This window comes from Sinocyclocheilus rhinocerous, unplaced genomic scaffold, assembly GCF_001515625.1.
Source record: "Sinocyclocheilus rhinocerous isolate Xijiao unplaced genomic scaffold, SAMN03320098_v1.1 scaffold2724, whole genome shotgun sequence".
Taxonomy (NCBI): domain Eukaryota; kingdom Metazoa; phylum Chordata; class Actinopteri; order Cypriniformes; family Cyprinidae; genus Sinocyclocheilus; species Sinocyclocheilus rhinocerous.
In genome coordinates, this window is record NW_015635046.1 from 87,376 (window position 1) to 102,223 (window position 14,848).

The 14,848-nt window shown below is 40.9% G+C and overlaps 1 protein-coding gene across 1 annotated transcript in view; it reads left to right on the forward strand.

Annotated features, from left to right (window-relative positions):
- The first annotated feature begins 546 nt into the window (after positions 1–546).
- Positions 547–14,848, forward strand: part of LOC107746446 (protocadherin-10-like) — a 15,504-nt gene continuing 1,202 nt past the window's right edge. The window contains exons 1-4 of the mRNA XM_016560666.1: positions 547–3,489; positions 4,617–4,675; positions 5,495–5,601; positions 12,949–13,106. Of these exons, the coding sequence (XP_016416152.1) occupies positions 1,000–3,489; positions 4,617–4,675; positions 5,495–5,601; positions 12,949–13,106 (2,814 nt within the window). The 5' untranslated portion in view covers positions 547–999. The remainder of the gene's footprint in view (positions 3,490–4,616; positions 4,676–5,494; positions 5,602–12,948; positions 13,107–14,848) is intronic.

Below are 14,848 nucleotides of genomic sequence, written 5' to 3' on the forward strand. Positions count from 1 at the left end.
TTACTTGCATTTTTTCAGATTCCTCCACATACACGCGCTCTCGGCATGCGCGCTCGTGAACTGCATACCAAAGAGTTCACTTTCTGTGCTTCAGATTCAAAACATTCAAATGTCATCATTACGAATTGCTTCTTAAATAACTATCACATTCATATATTACACACACACACACACACACACACACACACACACATTTACATTTCTTATAATAAATGCTAAATGACGAATGAATTGGTCAAGACTAGAAAATGACAGACTACTGTCCTCGTTGAATCACGCTCTCCCGTGCCTTGAATATTTACCTTGAATGCGACTGTTTGACTTTATACGACATGTAAATCAATTCTCATTCTATGTTTAAAGAGAGCTGGAGTGGCAATGTAAAGGCGCACTGAGGAGGGAGGGAGAGTCTGATTGACGTTCCCTAGGTCGAATCAGGTGCCGCAGCGCCGGCAGTCCGGGGCATCCATTGGCTGCTGGTGGCAAGAGCTCTGCGCAAAACAACACACTGACGCTCACTCTCCTTGCAGAACTCGAGAAGAGGGGACCTACGGATTTCTAAGCATCCAGCAGATATTATGGACTATTAGAAAACTATATGTAGAAAAGTGTTATTAGTCTGCAATAGCTCGCGTTCAGGATTTTATTTAAAATTGATCTCTCTCACTAAGCAAAAGAGTTTTGGAAAGATTTTGCTTCTCAGTAATAAGGATCGGGACATCTGTAGGTTCTGCAATGTCTTGCTGTGACGAACGGACTACTAAATTCTGCTCTTCTTGAGACAGCATTATATCAAATGGCTATAGATCTTGCGCATATGGCGACATGGTTTCAGGCTGACACCGTACAACACAGGAGCTTTCTTGTTCGTTTGGGAAGTTGCACAGTGCATATGTTTTCTTGGACCAAAGCGATGGGTTATTCCTAAACTGTGCCTGGAGAAGAAACGGTGTCAAGACAGAGCGAGGGAATAAAGAGGAGTGCACTTGTTGTTTGGAGATGATCTTGATATTTCTTTTTTTCTCGATCTTGGATGGAGGGTTATCGCAGCTGCACTTTTCGGTACCGGAGGAGCAGGAGCGCGGGACGGTTGTGGGAAATGTCGCCGAAGATCTGGGGCTGGACATCACCAAACTTTCCGCGCGCCGTTTCCAGACCGTTCCTAGCGCGCGCACGCCGTACATGGAGGTCAACTTAGAGAACGGAGCGCTGGTAGTGAACGAGCGCATCGACCGAGAGGAGATATGTCGCCAGACCGTCCCGTGCCTCCTGCACCTCGAAGTGTTTTTGGAGAACCCGCTCGAGCTCTTCCGCGTCGAGATCGAGGTCATGGATATTAACGACAATCCGCCGAGTTTCCCGGAGACGGACATCACCGTGGAGATCACCGAGAGCGCCACACCGGGCACCCGCTTCCCAGTGGAGAACGCCTTCGACCCTGATGTGGGGACTAATGCCTTGAGCACATACGCCATCACCACTAACAACTACTTTTATTTGGACGTACAGACGCAGGGCGACGGCAACCGCTTTGCGGAACTCGTGCTGGATAAACCCTTGGACCGCGAACAGCAAGCGGTGCACAGGTACGTGCTTACCGCCGTGGACGGAGGGCAGCCGCAGAGGACCGGCACCGCACTGTTAGTGGTTAAAGTGCTGGACTCAAACGACAACGCGCCCACGTTCGATCAATCGGTTTACTCTCTGAGCTTGCGCGAGAACTCCCCAGTTGGCACGCTTGTTATTCAGCTCAACGCCACCGATATGGACGAGGGCCAAAACGGAGATATTGTTTACTCTCTAAGTAGTCACAATCCGCCGCGCATTCGGGATCTGTTTAACATCGACTCGCGCACTGGGAGGATTGAAGTGACCGGTGAGGTGGATTACGAGGAGAGCAGCACGCATCAGATCTACGTGCAGGCGAAAGACATGGGGCCGAACGCCGTGCCCGCGCACTGCAAAGTTCTGGTCAAACTCATCGACGTGAACGATAACACGCCGGAGATTAGTTTCAGCACGGTCACGGAGTCGGTAAGCGAGCAGGCTGCCCCGGGCACTGTGGTCGCTCTGCTGAGCGTCACGGACCGTGACTCCGGCGAGAATGGACAGATGACCTGCGAGCTGCACGGCGAGGTTCCGTTCAAACTCAAGCCGTCTTTCAAAAACTATTACACGATCGTCACGGAGGGTCCACTGGATCGCGAGAAAGCGGAGTCTTACACGCTCACGGTGGTCGCCAAAGATAAAGGGGTGCCGTCTCTCTCCACAAGCAAGTCAATCAAAGTGCACGTCTCGGACGAAAACGACAATGCACCTAGATTCATACAATCGGTTTACGACGTGTACGTGACGGAGAATAACGTCCCGGGCGCTTACATTTACGCGGTGAGCGCCGTGGATCCTGATGTTGGACTGAACGCCTATGTCACTTACTCCATATTGGAGTGCGAAATACAGGGTATGTCCATCTTAACCTACGTGTCTATCAACTCTGAGAACGGGTACTTGTACGCGCTGCGCTCTTTTGATTACGAACAAATAAAAGAGTTCAGTTTTATGGTCCACGCCAAAGACTCCGGTGCGCCCGAGTTAACGGCAAACGCCACCGTTAACGTCATCATAGTGGACCAGAACGACAATGCCCCGTCTATAATTGCGCCTCTGGGCAAAAACGGCACCGCGAGGGAATATTTGCCCCGCTCAGCCGAGCCGGGATACCTGGTCACCCGTATTGTGGCCACGGATGCGGATGATAGTGAGAACGCGCGCCTGTCATACAGTATCCTCCAAGGAAACGAGCTCGGGATGTTCCGGATGGACTGGCGAACCGGCGAACTACGTACCGCGCGCCGGGTGTCCAGCAAACGGGACCCGCCGCAACCGTACGACCTGTTGATCGAGGTGCGCGACCACGGGCAGCCACCGCTGTCGTCCTCCGCGAGCATCAACGTAGTGCTCGTGGACAGCATTGTTGAGGGCCGGAGCGGTGACCGGGGGTCGGTCAAGTCCAAAGAGGGCTCGCTGGACCTCACACTCATTCTCATTATAGCGCTCGGCTCTGTGTCCTTCATCTTCCTACTCGCCATGATCGTGCTGGCTGTGCGCTGTCAAAAAGACAAGAAACTGAACATCTACACGTGCATGGCCGGAGACTCGTGCTGTCAGTGCTGCAGTCGCCAAGCGCGCGGGCGCAAGAAGAAGCTCAGTAAATCGGACATTATGCTCGTCCAGAGCTCTAACGTGGCCAGCACCGCACAGGTGCCGGTGGAGGAGTCGGGCAGCTTCGGCTCGCACCACCAAAACCAGAACTACTGCTACCAGGTGTGTCTGACACCGGAGTCTGCCAAAACCGACCTGATGTTCCTTAAACCGTGCAGCCCATCCCGAAACACAGACACAGAGCACAACCCGTGTGGGGCAATCGTTACCGGATACGAGGGTCAGCAACCAGATATCATCTCAAACGGGAGCATTTTATCAAGCGAGGTGAAAACACATTTTATTACCTATCCAGACAACACTTTATCTTAATCCAGTATGAAATATCTACATCATCATCAATTAACATTATCGTATTAAATCTTAGGTCTTTATAACCTATATACTATATATTCATATAAAATTCAAATGAACTCATATGAACACGTGTGTGTGTGTGTGTGTGTGTGTGTGTAACCTATATTGTTTTTGACAGTGTTAGTCAGTGTTTCAATTTATTGCTATCAAATTACACATTGTGAATTGCTGCTTTAAAATTCAAGTAAAATCAAAGTGGTGCCAAAGTTAAAATCTTCACTGATAACTTAACTGCATTTCAACATTAATTACTAATGCAGAAATGTGAGACTCTGAAAACACAAAATTGAATAGAACTGACAGAAATTCGTGTGAGAAGTTCAGTGGATGGAAAAATCTCTCAGTATATGCACCTTAAGCAGCTATTCAGTGGTGATCTTTCAGCTTCCTGTGTTTGTAATGTCAGATTGTAATCATCTGCTTGCTTATGACTCACATAGTGCTTTTAAAGGTAGCTTGGGGCTGTAGTGCTATTTTCAGGCACTTTAATTACATACAGCACTTCAGGGTCAGTTACATATAAGGATGTAACCACATATTCAAGATTGGATAAGAACCAAATGTAAACATTTCAGAATTGATCAATGAAAATCCTGTATCGATTGACCAGTAATAGGAATATATGGGGGACATGAATATTGAGGGTGGTTACAAGCTGGTTTAACATATCTGCTCTGATACTACCATCTTCCTTTTTGCCTCAGAGACAAGCCATGTTATCTTAAGTGAGCCCCCCCATCCGACAAGGTCTACCTTACTATCCCCTGGCACTCTCTGAAAGGGTGTTGCCCTGGAGTCAAGTCTGAGTATGGAAGGGGGAGTGTATTGGATGAGGGTTTAAGTATGCCAAGCACACAGTCGCTGGGTATCAGTGGAACAAAGGCGGTTCTATGGTTGAGGTGCTCTAGTGCATGGACAGAGCAGAACAGAGGCCTGACCAGTTTTAATGAAAAATGTAGAATATCAAATAAACTTAATCATTATCATCATCATCATTATTATTACTATTTATTATTATTGTTGTTGTTGTCGTTTAGACCAAGGACCAGAGAACTGAACTCAGCTACCTGGTGGATAGGCCCCGTCGTGTTAACAGGTGAGATGACTGAATAAATTCAATGTACAGACATACGCATACATTGCATATTCATGTTTTATGGGGTCTTTCCATACACATAAAAATATTCTAACCACTAACACTTAAAAACACCCTTTATATATATACAGTATATATATATATATATATATATATATATATATAAGGATAATTTAAAACTTTAATTTACTTTTTATAGTGTTTTACAAATGGAGGTTTTGGGAGATTTTGTCAGGTTTAGCTCACTTCTGGGTACAAACTTTCCAAAACATGGTTAAGTTTTTTTTTTTTTACACATTTACTTACAGTACCTATGTAAATGGGGACATTCCATAAACTTTCCATAGACTGTTGTTTATATATACAGCTAGTTATAAATACTATAACCTAACCCTAACAAAAAACTGCATTTTTACAAAAAAAAATCCTTTATTTACTTTATTTTTATATGCCACTTTTACAAACGAGGATGTCCCCAAAGGAGGTCAGCTTTTTTTGTCAGCTCACTTCTGAGTACAAAGTTGTCCCCAAAATATGGTTACATAGAACACTCTCACACACTGAGATAAAGAAAGAGCAGTATAAATGATGTGGCCCCTTGCCAAAATTCCAATATCTGACTCAGCGTTGCATGTGTCATCGTAATGTTTGATACTACACAGCACAAGTCTGATACAGAATTTGATATTTAATTTAATCAGCAGTCTAAACTATGCCAAAAGTGTTAAATAACCAAAACAATCAATACTTTTAATGGGAAAAAGCAGTATAAAGCTCAAATTACCTAATGACTACTAAACGGTAAAAATTCCCTTATAGTTCAGCATTTCAAGAGGCAGATATCGTCAGCTCTAAAGACAGCGGACATGGAGATAGTGAGCAGGGAGACAGCGACCATGACGCCACCAACCGGGGCCACACAGCAGGTGAGTTGATTACGAGTTTCTCACCTACTGTCGACCTCACAGTAGATTTGAAAGAAGCGTAGACGAGTGAAAAGCCCCTGGGGAATGAATGCTGAGGAGAAACATAGGCAGCGATAGACATTGGGAAATTGTTCGCATCTTGGCTTTGAAAGCAATGCGACAAGCCTTCAACCGATTCCAGCAGTGGATCAATATAGGGACTGCGTGGAAATTATACATCTGTCAACAGAGCTAAATGGATTTCTGTCAATGCCGCGAACGAGACCGGCTTGTCTGATGGACAGGCATTCTGAAGCATTTAATGAGTATTTGAAAGCTTCCACGGTAATGAACCCAAACAGCTGCCCACCACCCCAGCTACACCCCCCAAACACAATTATTTTTCCATTCATATCAAATGCCATAAACGTTTGAGTCAAGCATGACGAAATGGCAGTCATTCGTTGGAGACAAATTAGATTTTATTTTGTTTATTCTTTATTTATTTATATTCAATTTGATGAGCCTTTTTGACTTTCAAGTTCTATATTTCATTGCTGTTCGTTTGTTGATCAAGGTGGAGCCTTATGGCTTCAACTGGATAAGGCTTTGACCTTTCTCTCCAAAGAATCATGACATTCAGCCTTCGGTTTGGCAAACAGTTAGATGATGAGTTGCCAGATATTACGTATGCGCCGCACACAATGGAATACAAATTCTTGAAAAGAGCATGGATTCGCATTTTAGGTAACTACAGTATGAGACAATTTTACTGTAGAAAGGTCTTTGATATGATCCTTTCTGGGGGGAAATCACAGAAGGAGAAAGGGCAAGAGGGATTGAGATTTTTTGAAAACTTATTAGAGCATCAAAGGGGTAAAATGAGAAGATGTGTGTGTGTGTGTCCTTTCCTTCCCTGCTCTCGTCTGGGTGTGTGTTGGCAAGCTCAATCTTTGAATTATTTGGTAAAACTTTACAATAAGGTCCCATTACTTTACATTAGCTAATACATTATCTAATATTTACTAACAATGACCAGTATTTATTCATCTTTGTTAATAAAAGTACGACTGTTCATTGTTGGTTCATATTAGCTCATGTCCATTAAATGCCATTAACAGATATATATTTTGATGTTAATAATGTGTTAGAAAATGATGAAATTAACATTAATATAACTATAACTAATGCTAACAAAATGTGACCTGTTATTTTTATATTTTCGTTACTGGAACACTAAACATAAGAGCTGCAAATTCAATATCAACACAACATGAGGGTCACAACATTTATTTTTCTTTCTCTTCTATTCATTTAGACTGATGTCTCCAAATTGACACTGTAAGAACAAGAGGAGGTGAGATAGGGATGTGTGAAAGAGATAACGAGTGTGTGTATGTAAGTGGTTGTTAATGCAGTGGTTCTACCCCTGTCAGTGTCCCAGGCCTTCATCTTAACCTTGCTGTGATAATTGGCTATGCAGAGACAGGCACTGAAATGGGAGTGCAGAAATCTCAATCCTGGCCAAATCAATACATTAAATCAAAGATGTTCTGTGTACACAATTGTGACAGTATTTAAAACTTAAAGATCCTGTCCAATTTGTTGCTTCAGTGTTCCAGCATTTGCATATATATCCTCCATCACTTCACAATCTTCACCAAAATTGTTCTAGTGACCAGGATATGATGGTTCAAATCTACATCAGGATATTATTCTACCCCTTGATTATGCTAAAACTGTTTTTGAAGCACTAGTATTTCCGTCAGGACATGCCAGTCTGGTAGTTTAATGTGTTATTCACAGGGTGTTTTTCCTACGAAAGCAGACCTCAGTCAGATCAGATGGTATCAGGTCCTACATGTTCTACACGAGTCTCTGCGTGTGACTATGATATCGATGTCACGCTGTGAGCTTCCGTCTGCTCTCTCGGTGGGGATATTTAGAGGCCGCTGTTCTAATTACATTGAGTTTGATTGTATGCAGTCAGGTTTATCTGTGTACGTAATATTGATGATGTCACAATGGCCTTGGAGCCCTGCTTTAACAAGATGTATGCCTCTGTGTACACCCGCATATCTCTGTCCATATATATCATTCTGATGTAATAGAGAAATAAAAAAGTGGATAGGTTGTGGAAGTGATCTATGGATTTCACAACAGAGATGTGAGCCGAGTGTGGGTTCAGATGTTGCATCAGTAAGATTAGAAGTACTGAGGAGCACGTAGGAAAGAAGAATCACATAAGAAATCTCTTTAACTTTGCTTATCCTTGACAGCAATGATACAGAGAGCAAATGGAGACTTTTGCTTAAGCTTCTCAGGTAATCTCACATATGCCTCCTCTAGGGGATCTCAGCAATGTCAAAAACTGCTTAGACGTACTAAGACACCAAAGTCTGCAATCAAAAACAGAGATTTCAAGATGAACTAAAGTATCTTTTAGCATTTTATAGCTCTATTTTTACTTTGTTAACACCATCTTTTTCCTCCTAAGAAATTTGAGGCAGATTTGATAAATGATTTGATATTTAAATAAAAAAGAGCAACCTATAAATGATAAAAGAACAGGCTTGGGTGTATCATGTCCTGCTTTTAGTGTGTTTATGTCTGGAGGGTAACTAACTGTATACGCGCAATCCAGAAAACCTCATCACCAATTATCTTGCATTTTCTGTGCTGTCCAGTAAATGAAAGAGCCGTTACAAACAAGCTGATTTTTTTTGTGCACAACATAGCCAGACACTTTGATCACTAAATAATGCTGCATCATCTTTTAGAGTCCCCTATAGCGATACTAATAAGCTCCGAACTCTGGGTCAGTCTATTTCATCTCCAGCACTTTATGCATATATCTGCAGGTCCCAAAGCCACGCTAATGACGTTTCCTGGTCACCTATGCAAATCATTACAACAGTTCTACACCAATAAAACATAATTCCCCTGTGTGTTCATTTAAGCATCAATACACACACACTTGGTCAGGTTTATCAGAAGGGCAGATTTGTCCTTTGATCTCACTCAGAAAAAGCTTCTGCCACAAGGAATTACTTTACTTTACTTTTAGTCATTTAGCAGACGCTTTTATCCAAAGTGACTTACAAATAAGAAAAAGTAATTAAAACTAAAAGCTAAAACTCTATAAATACTATATATATACACACATTTAAGAAAATAAAAGAAATTAAATAAAAATGACAAATGCATACAACAACATTTCAAAACTAAAACATTTTTATTAGAGAAAATTTATTAATTATAATTTCATTAGAGATTAGAGATTGGCCTGACATGCATCCACCCCCTCCCTCTCCTCCTCGGTCAGCCTTTGTCTTTACATTTGTCTCAAATATCCCATATCAGCCTACAGACTCTTTCATCCTCACCGCCTTTTTCCTTCACTTCACATTTTCTCTTGGTCTCCAAATTGGTCTCCCTCATTGTACTTGTTTGAATCTGACCTTGGTGCATCACTGTACCTGCTCCTACTCTTTCACTCTTATATGGGTCATTCTTTTTATGGAACACTGTAACTTTTTAAAAAATGAATATAGTTGTATTTTAAGAAAGAATTGTATTGAAATATATAGAAGATGTGCAGAAATACACTCAGGCCTAGGTACTTTAATCAATTATAACTTGATTATTTATTACACAACAGGGTTGAAATTTAGGCTTAGATCAGTGAGGGACTAACAATTTACAGACTGATGCATGCATCCTTTAAAACTAGTTATATTATCACAATGATTTCTGTACTTTAATCAAACAAGATTTAATATTTTAAAGTGAAATAAGCCAATTAATGCCACCAAATTCACCAAATTCATTGCTAATACTTAAAGATTTTTGTGCTGCTGCTTTCCTACCAAAGTTATATAACCTTCTGAAGGATAATATTATTAAGGACCTGGCTCGTTGTAATGGACATTGTGAACAATTGCTTTCACATTTAGCCTCTGTGGCCACCGGAACTTCCAGTGCAGTGCAGTGTATGGAAATTATAAAATAAATAAATAAATAAGCACAAAATTAAATTTTGAGGAAGTGTCACATGACAGGACAATATTGATATGATCCAACTCTACAGTAAAGGTATTTAAAGCTGCTGGATCGCATTACTATAATGTTGTTTTAGTATATGAAATATCACGTTTCAAAATATGGCGTCATGTAGCACTTCAATTTTAGTCTATTAAAAACACTAACAGGATAGAAAGTGATATTGTGTACAGAGGCAAAAACTACAAAATAACTGACTAGTGTTTACCAATTAAAACAATGTTCTTTTTAAACATTAGCACAGCACACCTAATGACATAGTAATACCTTATTTAATAGTGATAGTATGATAAAAGAACTAATATGATTTCCATCTTTGATAAAAAAAATGAGGAGTTTAATATTTCATGTAATATATTAAGACAGGGCATGTGGGTGCTGAATAATAGATCACACCATACCATATTATTCTGCTCACCTTGACTGTTATTTTGCAGACTATGCTCCTGGATCATGTTTTGTTGGTCCTGGAACAAGAGTTCTGTCAAATAAACATAGTCCAAACCCCATCCAAATTCAAACCCATGTTCAGGTTTATGCTTGATGCATCTGCACAACTGAAAAAGGTTTGCACACTAACAGTGTTATCAATGGGTGCTTGCAATTTTTGTATGCAGCAAACCAAATGTTGGTTGAGCAGATGGACCTGTATTGGACTTTTTAAGGTAGAGAATGACTTCAAATAATTTTAAAACACAATGTTTCTGCCTGCACTGTGAAATTGCCTGTTACAGTTTGCCTGTTCACTTGCATTTATATACATGGTTTACTGAATAAAAATAACACTCCTTAGTAGAAAATTGTGCAATACAGTGCACATGAGGTATAAATGCTGTGAAGTGCACATGCACATGTGATGGTTCATGCCAGGGTGAACGTGTCAATGTAAACCAGGCTTAACTCTGATCCCTACTCTACCTTCTCCTAGTCCAAACTTTCATATCCCTTACCTTGATCTTAAGCTTAGCATATATTTTACTAGTGCTGTTCCTAGTCTGTTGATTAGGACCCACAGGTAAGATACCTACCATTAACTAAAAAAAAAAAGAAAAAGAAAAAAATAGAGGGGAATGACAAGTTTTTAACAACGTTGTTAGCCCAGGAACATGTGGTGGACTCAAACTTGCATCTTCTTCATGAGCACCAAAGCTCAATGTTTTAAAGCCAACCCAACGTCACAGGAAAATACAAGTATTTTACAAGGTGGATATTTCAGTGTGACCTGTACAAAAAAAAAAAAGTATGATTTTTAGAATTAAAGTAAGCATGAAGGTCCACACTTAAGCATCAGTGGGGAGTAAGCAGATCACATGAAAAAGTACAGATGAAATTATATCGAACTCATATGAATTAGCCAACAATTTGGTAAAACATTAATAGTTACAAACTATTGTACAAAATTATTTTCTGAAAAAAGTAAGCGTGGGGGTCCACCCTAAACATAATCGTCACTGGGGCATAAACAGATGTACAAATATGTACGAATGAGACAGTATACGAATTCATACGTATTAGCCACGAAGTAGTGACAAATTGTTGTATGAAAAGTAAGCAAGAAGGTCCAAGTACAAATTCAATTATATCAGATTCATATGAATTAGCCACTAATTTGCAATTTGCAGTTGTACTAAAATGAATAATTTTTAGAAAAAAGTAAACATGAAGGTCCAGCCTTAAACATAACCATCACTAAGACAGATCGTATGAAAACATACAAATGAGAGTATATAAATTAACCACCAATTTACCAAAACATAAATTGTTCTGAATTGTTGTACAAAAAGTAAGCATGAAGGTCCATCCCTGAACATAACTATCACTGGGGCGTAAGCAGATCATGTCAAATTCATACAAATTAGCCACAAATATGAATTGCCATGAAATTGTGATGTCGAGCACATAACCACTAAGCCATAACTGTGATTTCTTTATTAATGTGGTCATCTTCTCCACCCAAATTCTGAATTGATCTCCAAGCTCCCTGTATCACTGCATCTCATGCTGGGGTTGAATCCAGAGGCCTTTATTAGAGTTCAGTGTGACGCCACGCTGCTCTCTGCCCTTCTCTTTCATTTATTTCACTTTCAAGCTCCACTCTCGTTCTTTTCCTCTGAAACCGGCTAATTATCATGCTCTGTGTAGTCATTAGTCAGAAAGCAAGGGTGTGTATGTGTGAGCTTGTGCGTTTGGAGGACGGTTTCTCCCAGTGTTGTTAGTTTTGGTTGCGTTGCCTAGTGTTTGTACGAAGGACTTGAGAGACTGGCAGATGAGAGACACGGTGAATTTAACAGCATGAAAAGAGCATGAAAACATCACAGCAGATTCGTTTAATATCGGTTAGTGGGAGGGACACGGAGAGGCAGGGAGGGAGAAACAAAGGGCTGGAGAGTTCACTGTTTTGTGTATATAACTATCCTTCTTTCAGTGGGCCGCCTTCCAGTCAATTACCGTGCTTTGCTGAAGTCTGACAATGACTGCAGTTGATTATAAAACGAGTAAAAAGCTCGCAATATGTCTGGTTAAATAATCATCTCCATTCAAATATGAATAATTTCAGACTCCGCGCTCTGGATAATTCATAGTAATTTTGCCTTTGTGTTACTGTTGACATCGGATTGTTACACAGAAGAACAGCAGATAAAGTGAAAGCGGAAGATTTCGGTGTGAGGAAGCGTGTAGCCTCCACAAAACATTTTTTTGCTAAATAGATCTCGGAACATGGTTCATTTTTTGCATTATGCATGGTCATTTTGCTTTTATATCAAAGATATTCTGAAACATAAAAAAAAAAAACAGAGAGATGCCAGCGGTGCTTACATGTATAAAACTTACCTGCATTTTGCTAGAGATCATAATTATAATCACCTATATATTCTGGCCCTAGATATGGCTCAAAACTCAAAATTTGTGCCTCCAATTGCTTAGAAAAGTACTAATTACAGTAATAAAGATAATTAATTCTAAAATTTCTAAGCTTAAAGTGAATGTTCATCAAAAATTTAAATTCTGTCATCATTTATTCAGCTTCATGTCATTTTAAATCTGTAGATAGTTTTATTTATTTTTTATTTATTTTTATTTTTTTGTTTTTTGTTTCATTTCATGGATCTATTACTTTCTGTCTACAAAAGAAAGAAAGTCGTACAGGTTTGGAATGACATTTACACCAGTAAATGATGACAGAAATTTCATTTTTGCTTTAACTATATTTTTAAATATTGCAAAAATAGTAACACCATTAATTATATATATATATATATATATATATTGTAATATTTCCGCTCATCGTTCCTCTGTCTTTTACAGGAGCAGATCTTTTCTCCAACTGCACTGAAGAGTGCAAGGCTCTGGGTCACTCCGACCGATGCTGGATGCCCTCCTTCATGCCTGGCGACAGTCGCCAGGGCGCAGATTACCGTAGCAACCTGCACGTCCCGGGAATGGACGCGGTGCCGGACACTGAGGTACAGGAGAGCGTGGTTCCGGGCTATGCGTGCAATCGGGCCGATGATAGATCATTCTCTACGTTCGGCAAAGACAAGTCACACCATGGCACGCTCACACGCCACGAGCTACACACACTCTTACCAAGCGCCCGAGCGCCTTACAAAACTTTCTGTCTACAAAAGAAAGAAAGTCGTACAGGTTTGGAATGACATTTACACCAGTAAATGATGACAGAAATTTCATTTTTGCTTTAACTATATTTTTAAATATTGCAAAAATAGTAACACCATTAATTATATATATATATATATATATATATATTGTAATATTTCCGCTCATCGTTCCTCTGTCTTTTACAGGAGCAGATCTTTTCTCCAACTGCACTGAAGAGTGCAAGGCTCTGGGTCACTCCGACCGATGCTGGATGCCCTCCTTCATGCCTGGCGACAGTCGCCAGGGCGCAGATTACCGTAGCAACCTGCACGTCCCGGGAATGGACGCGGTGCCGGACACTGAGGTACAGGAGAGCGTGGTTCCGGGCGATGCGTGCAATCGGGCCGATGATAGATCATTCTCCACGTTCGGCAAAGACAAGTCACACCACGGCACGCTCACACGCCACGAGCTACACACACTCTTACCAAGCGCCCGAGCGCCGTATAAACCCAACTATCTGTGTGAGTACTCACTCAAAATGTACGATTTCTGAACCCCCCAGATCTGATCCACTGCCGTCATCTCTTCCAAATCTAACCCTTGGCTCTGTTTGTATAGAACTATTTATATAAAAAAAATATATATGTAATCTCATTTCTCAAGTCCCTTTCTTGACCTGTTCTCTCACTTTCCAATTAGTTGTTCCCTTTCCTTCAAAAGCAAAATGACAAAAAACAAAAACAATACATGTGTAATATATGGGCATATCAATAAAGGACTTTTTTGAGTGAATTTGTGGAGTTGTGTCCAACATTTTGTCCTCTCCCTGCCCTCTAAATTCTCCCCAAAGCATCTGAAGACACTGGTGAAAAACCATTACAAATTTGGCTCATGAATGCTGAATTTGCAACTAATTTGTCATCCAAACCTACATAACACATACTTTGTGCTGTGACTTTTCCTTAAGCCGAAATGTATCTTCATCATAATCATGTAAGACACATGGTATGTCTATACAACATCACATGGTTCTGCATCTCACATAATCATGATTTAGCACATTTTCAGCCATTGTATATATCATGCAGCACGTTTATGCCATAATAAACAGAAATACACAGCATGCCATATGGAATGGCAGTGGTTATTTCTCAGCTTTCATATACATCCTACAAAATCCAACATTATCTACCTGTGTTTTTCCATCTATGCCTGTTCTAATCACCATATGCAACAACTCTACTGTAATCACACTTGTGACAGTCATAGCGCCCTCCTCGCCTCTGATTATAGCATGCAAACTGTGGTAGTGTAAGCTCACCGCCGCTGAGGCATCCAGCATCTTGTTACTGTATTTGTTTTAATGCAGTACTACTACCGACTACTACTGCACTAAAGCATGGACAAGTGTACACTGTGGGCGGAGACTAAGGGTGCTTTCACACATGGCCTGTTGTTTCGGAACCTGGCGCGTTTCCCCCCTTAGCTCAGTTCGTTTGGGCATATGTGAACACGGCAATCGCGCCCGGATCCGCGCCAAAACAATCGGTCCGAGATCGCCTGAACGAGGTGGTCTCGGCTCGATTGAAAACGAACTCTGGAG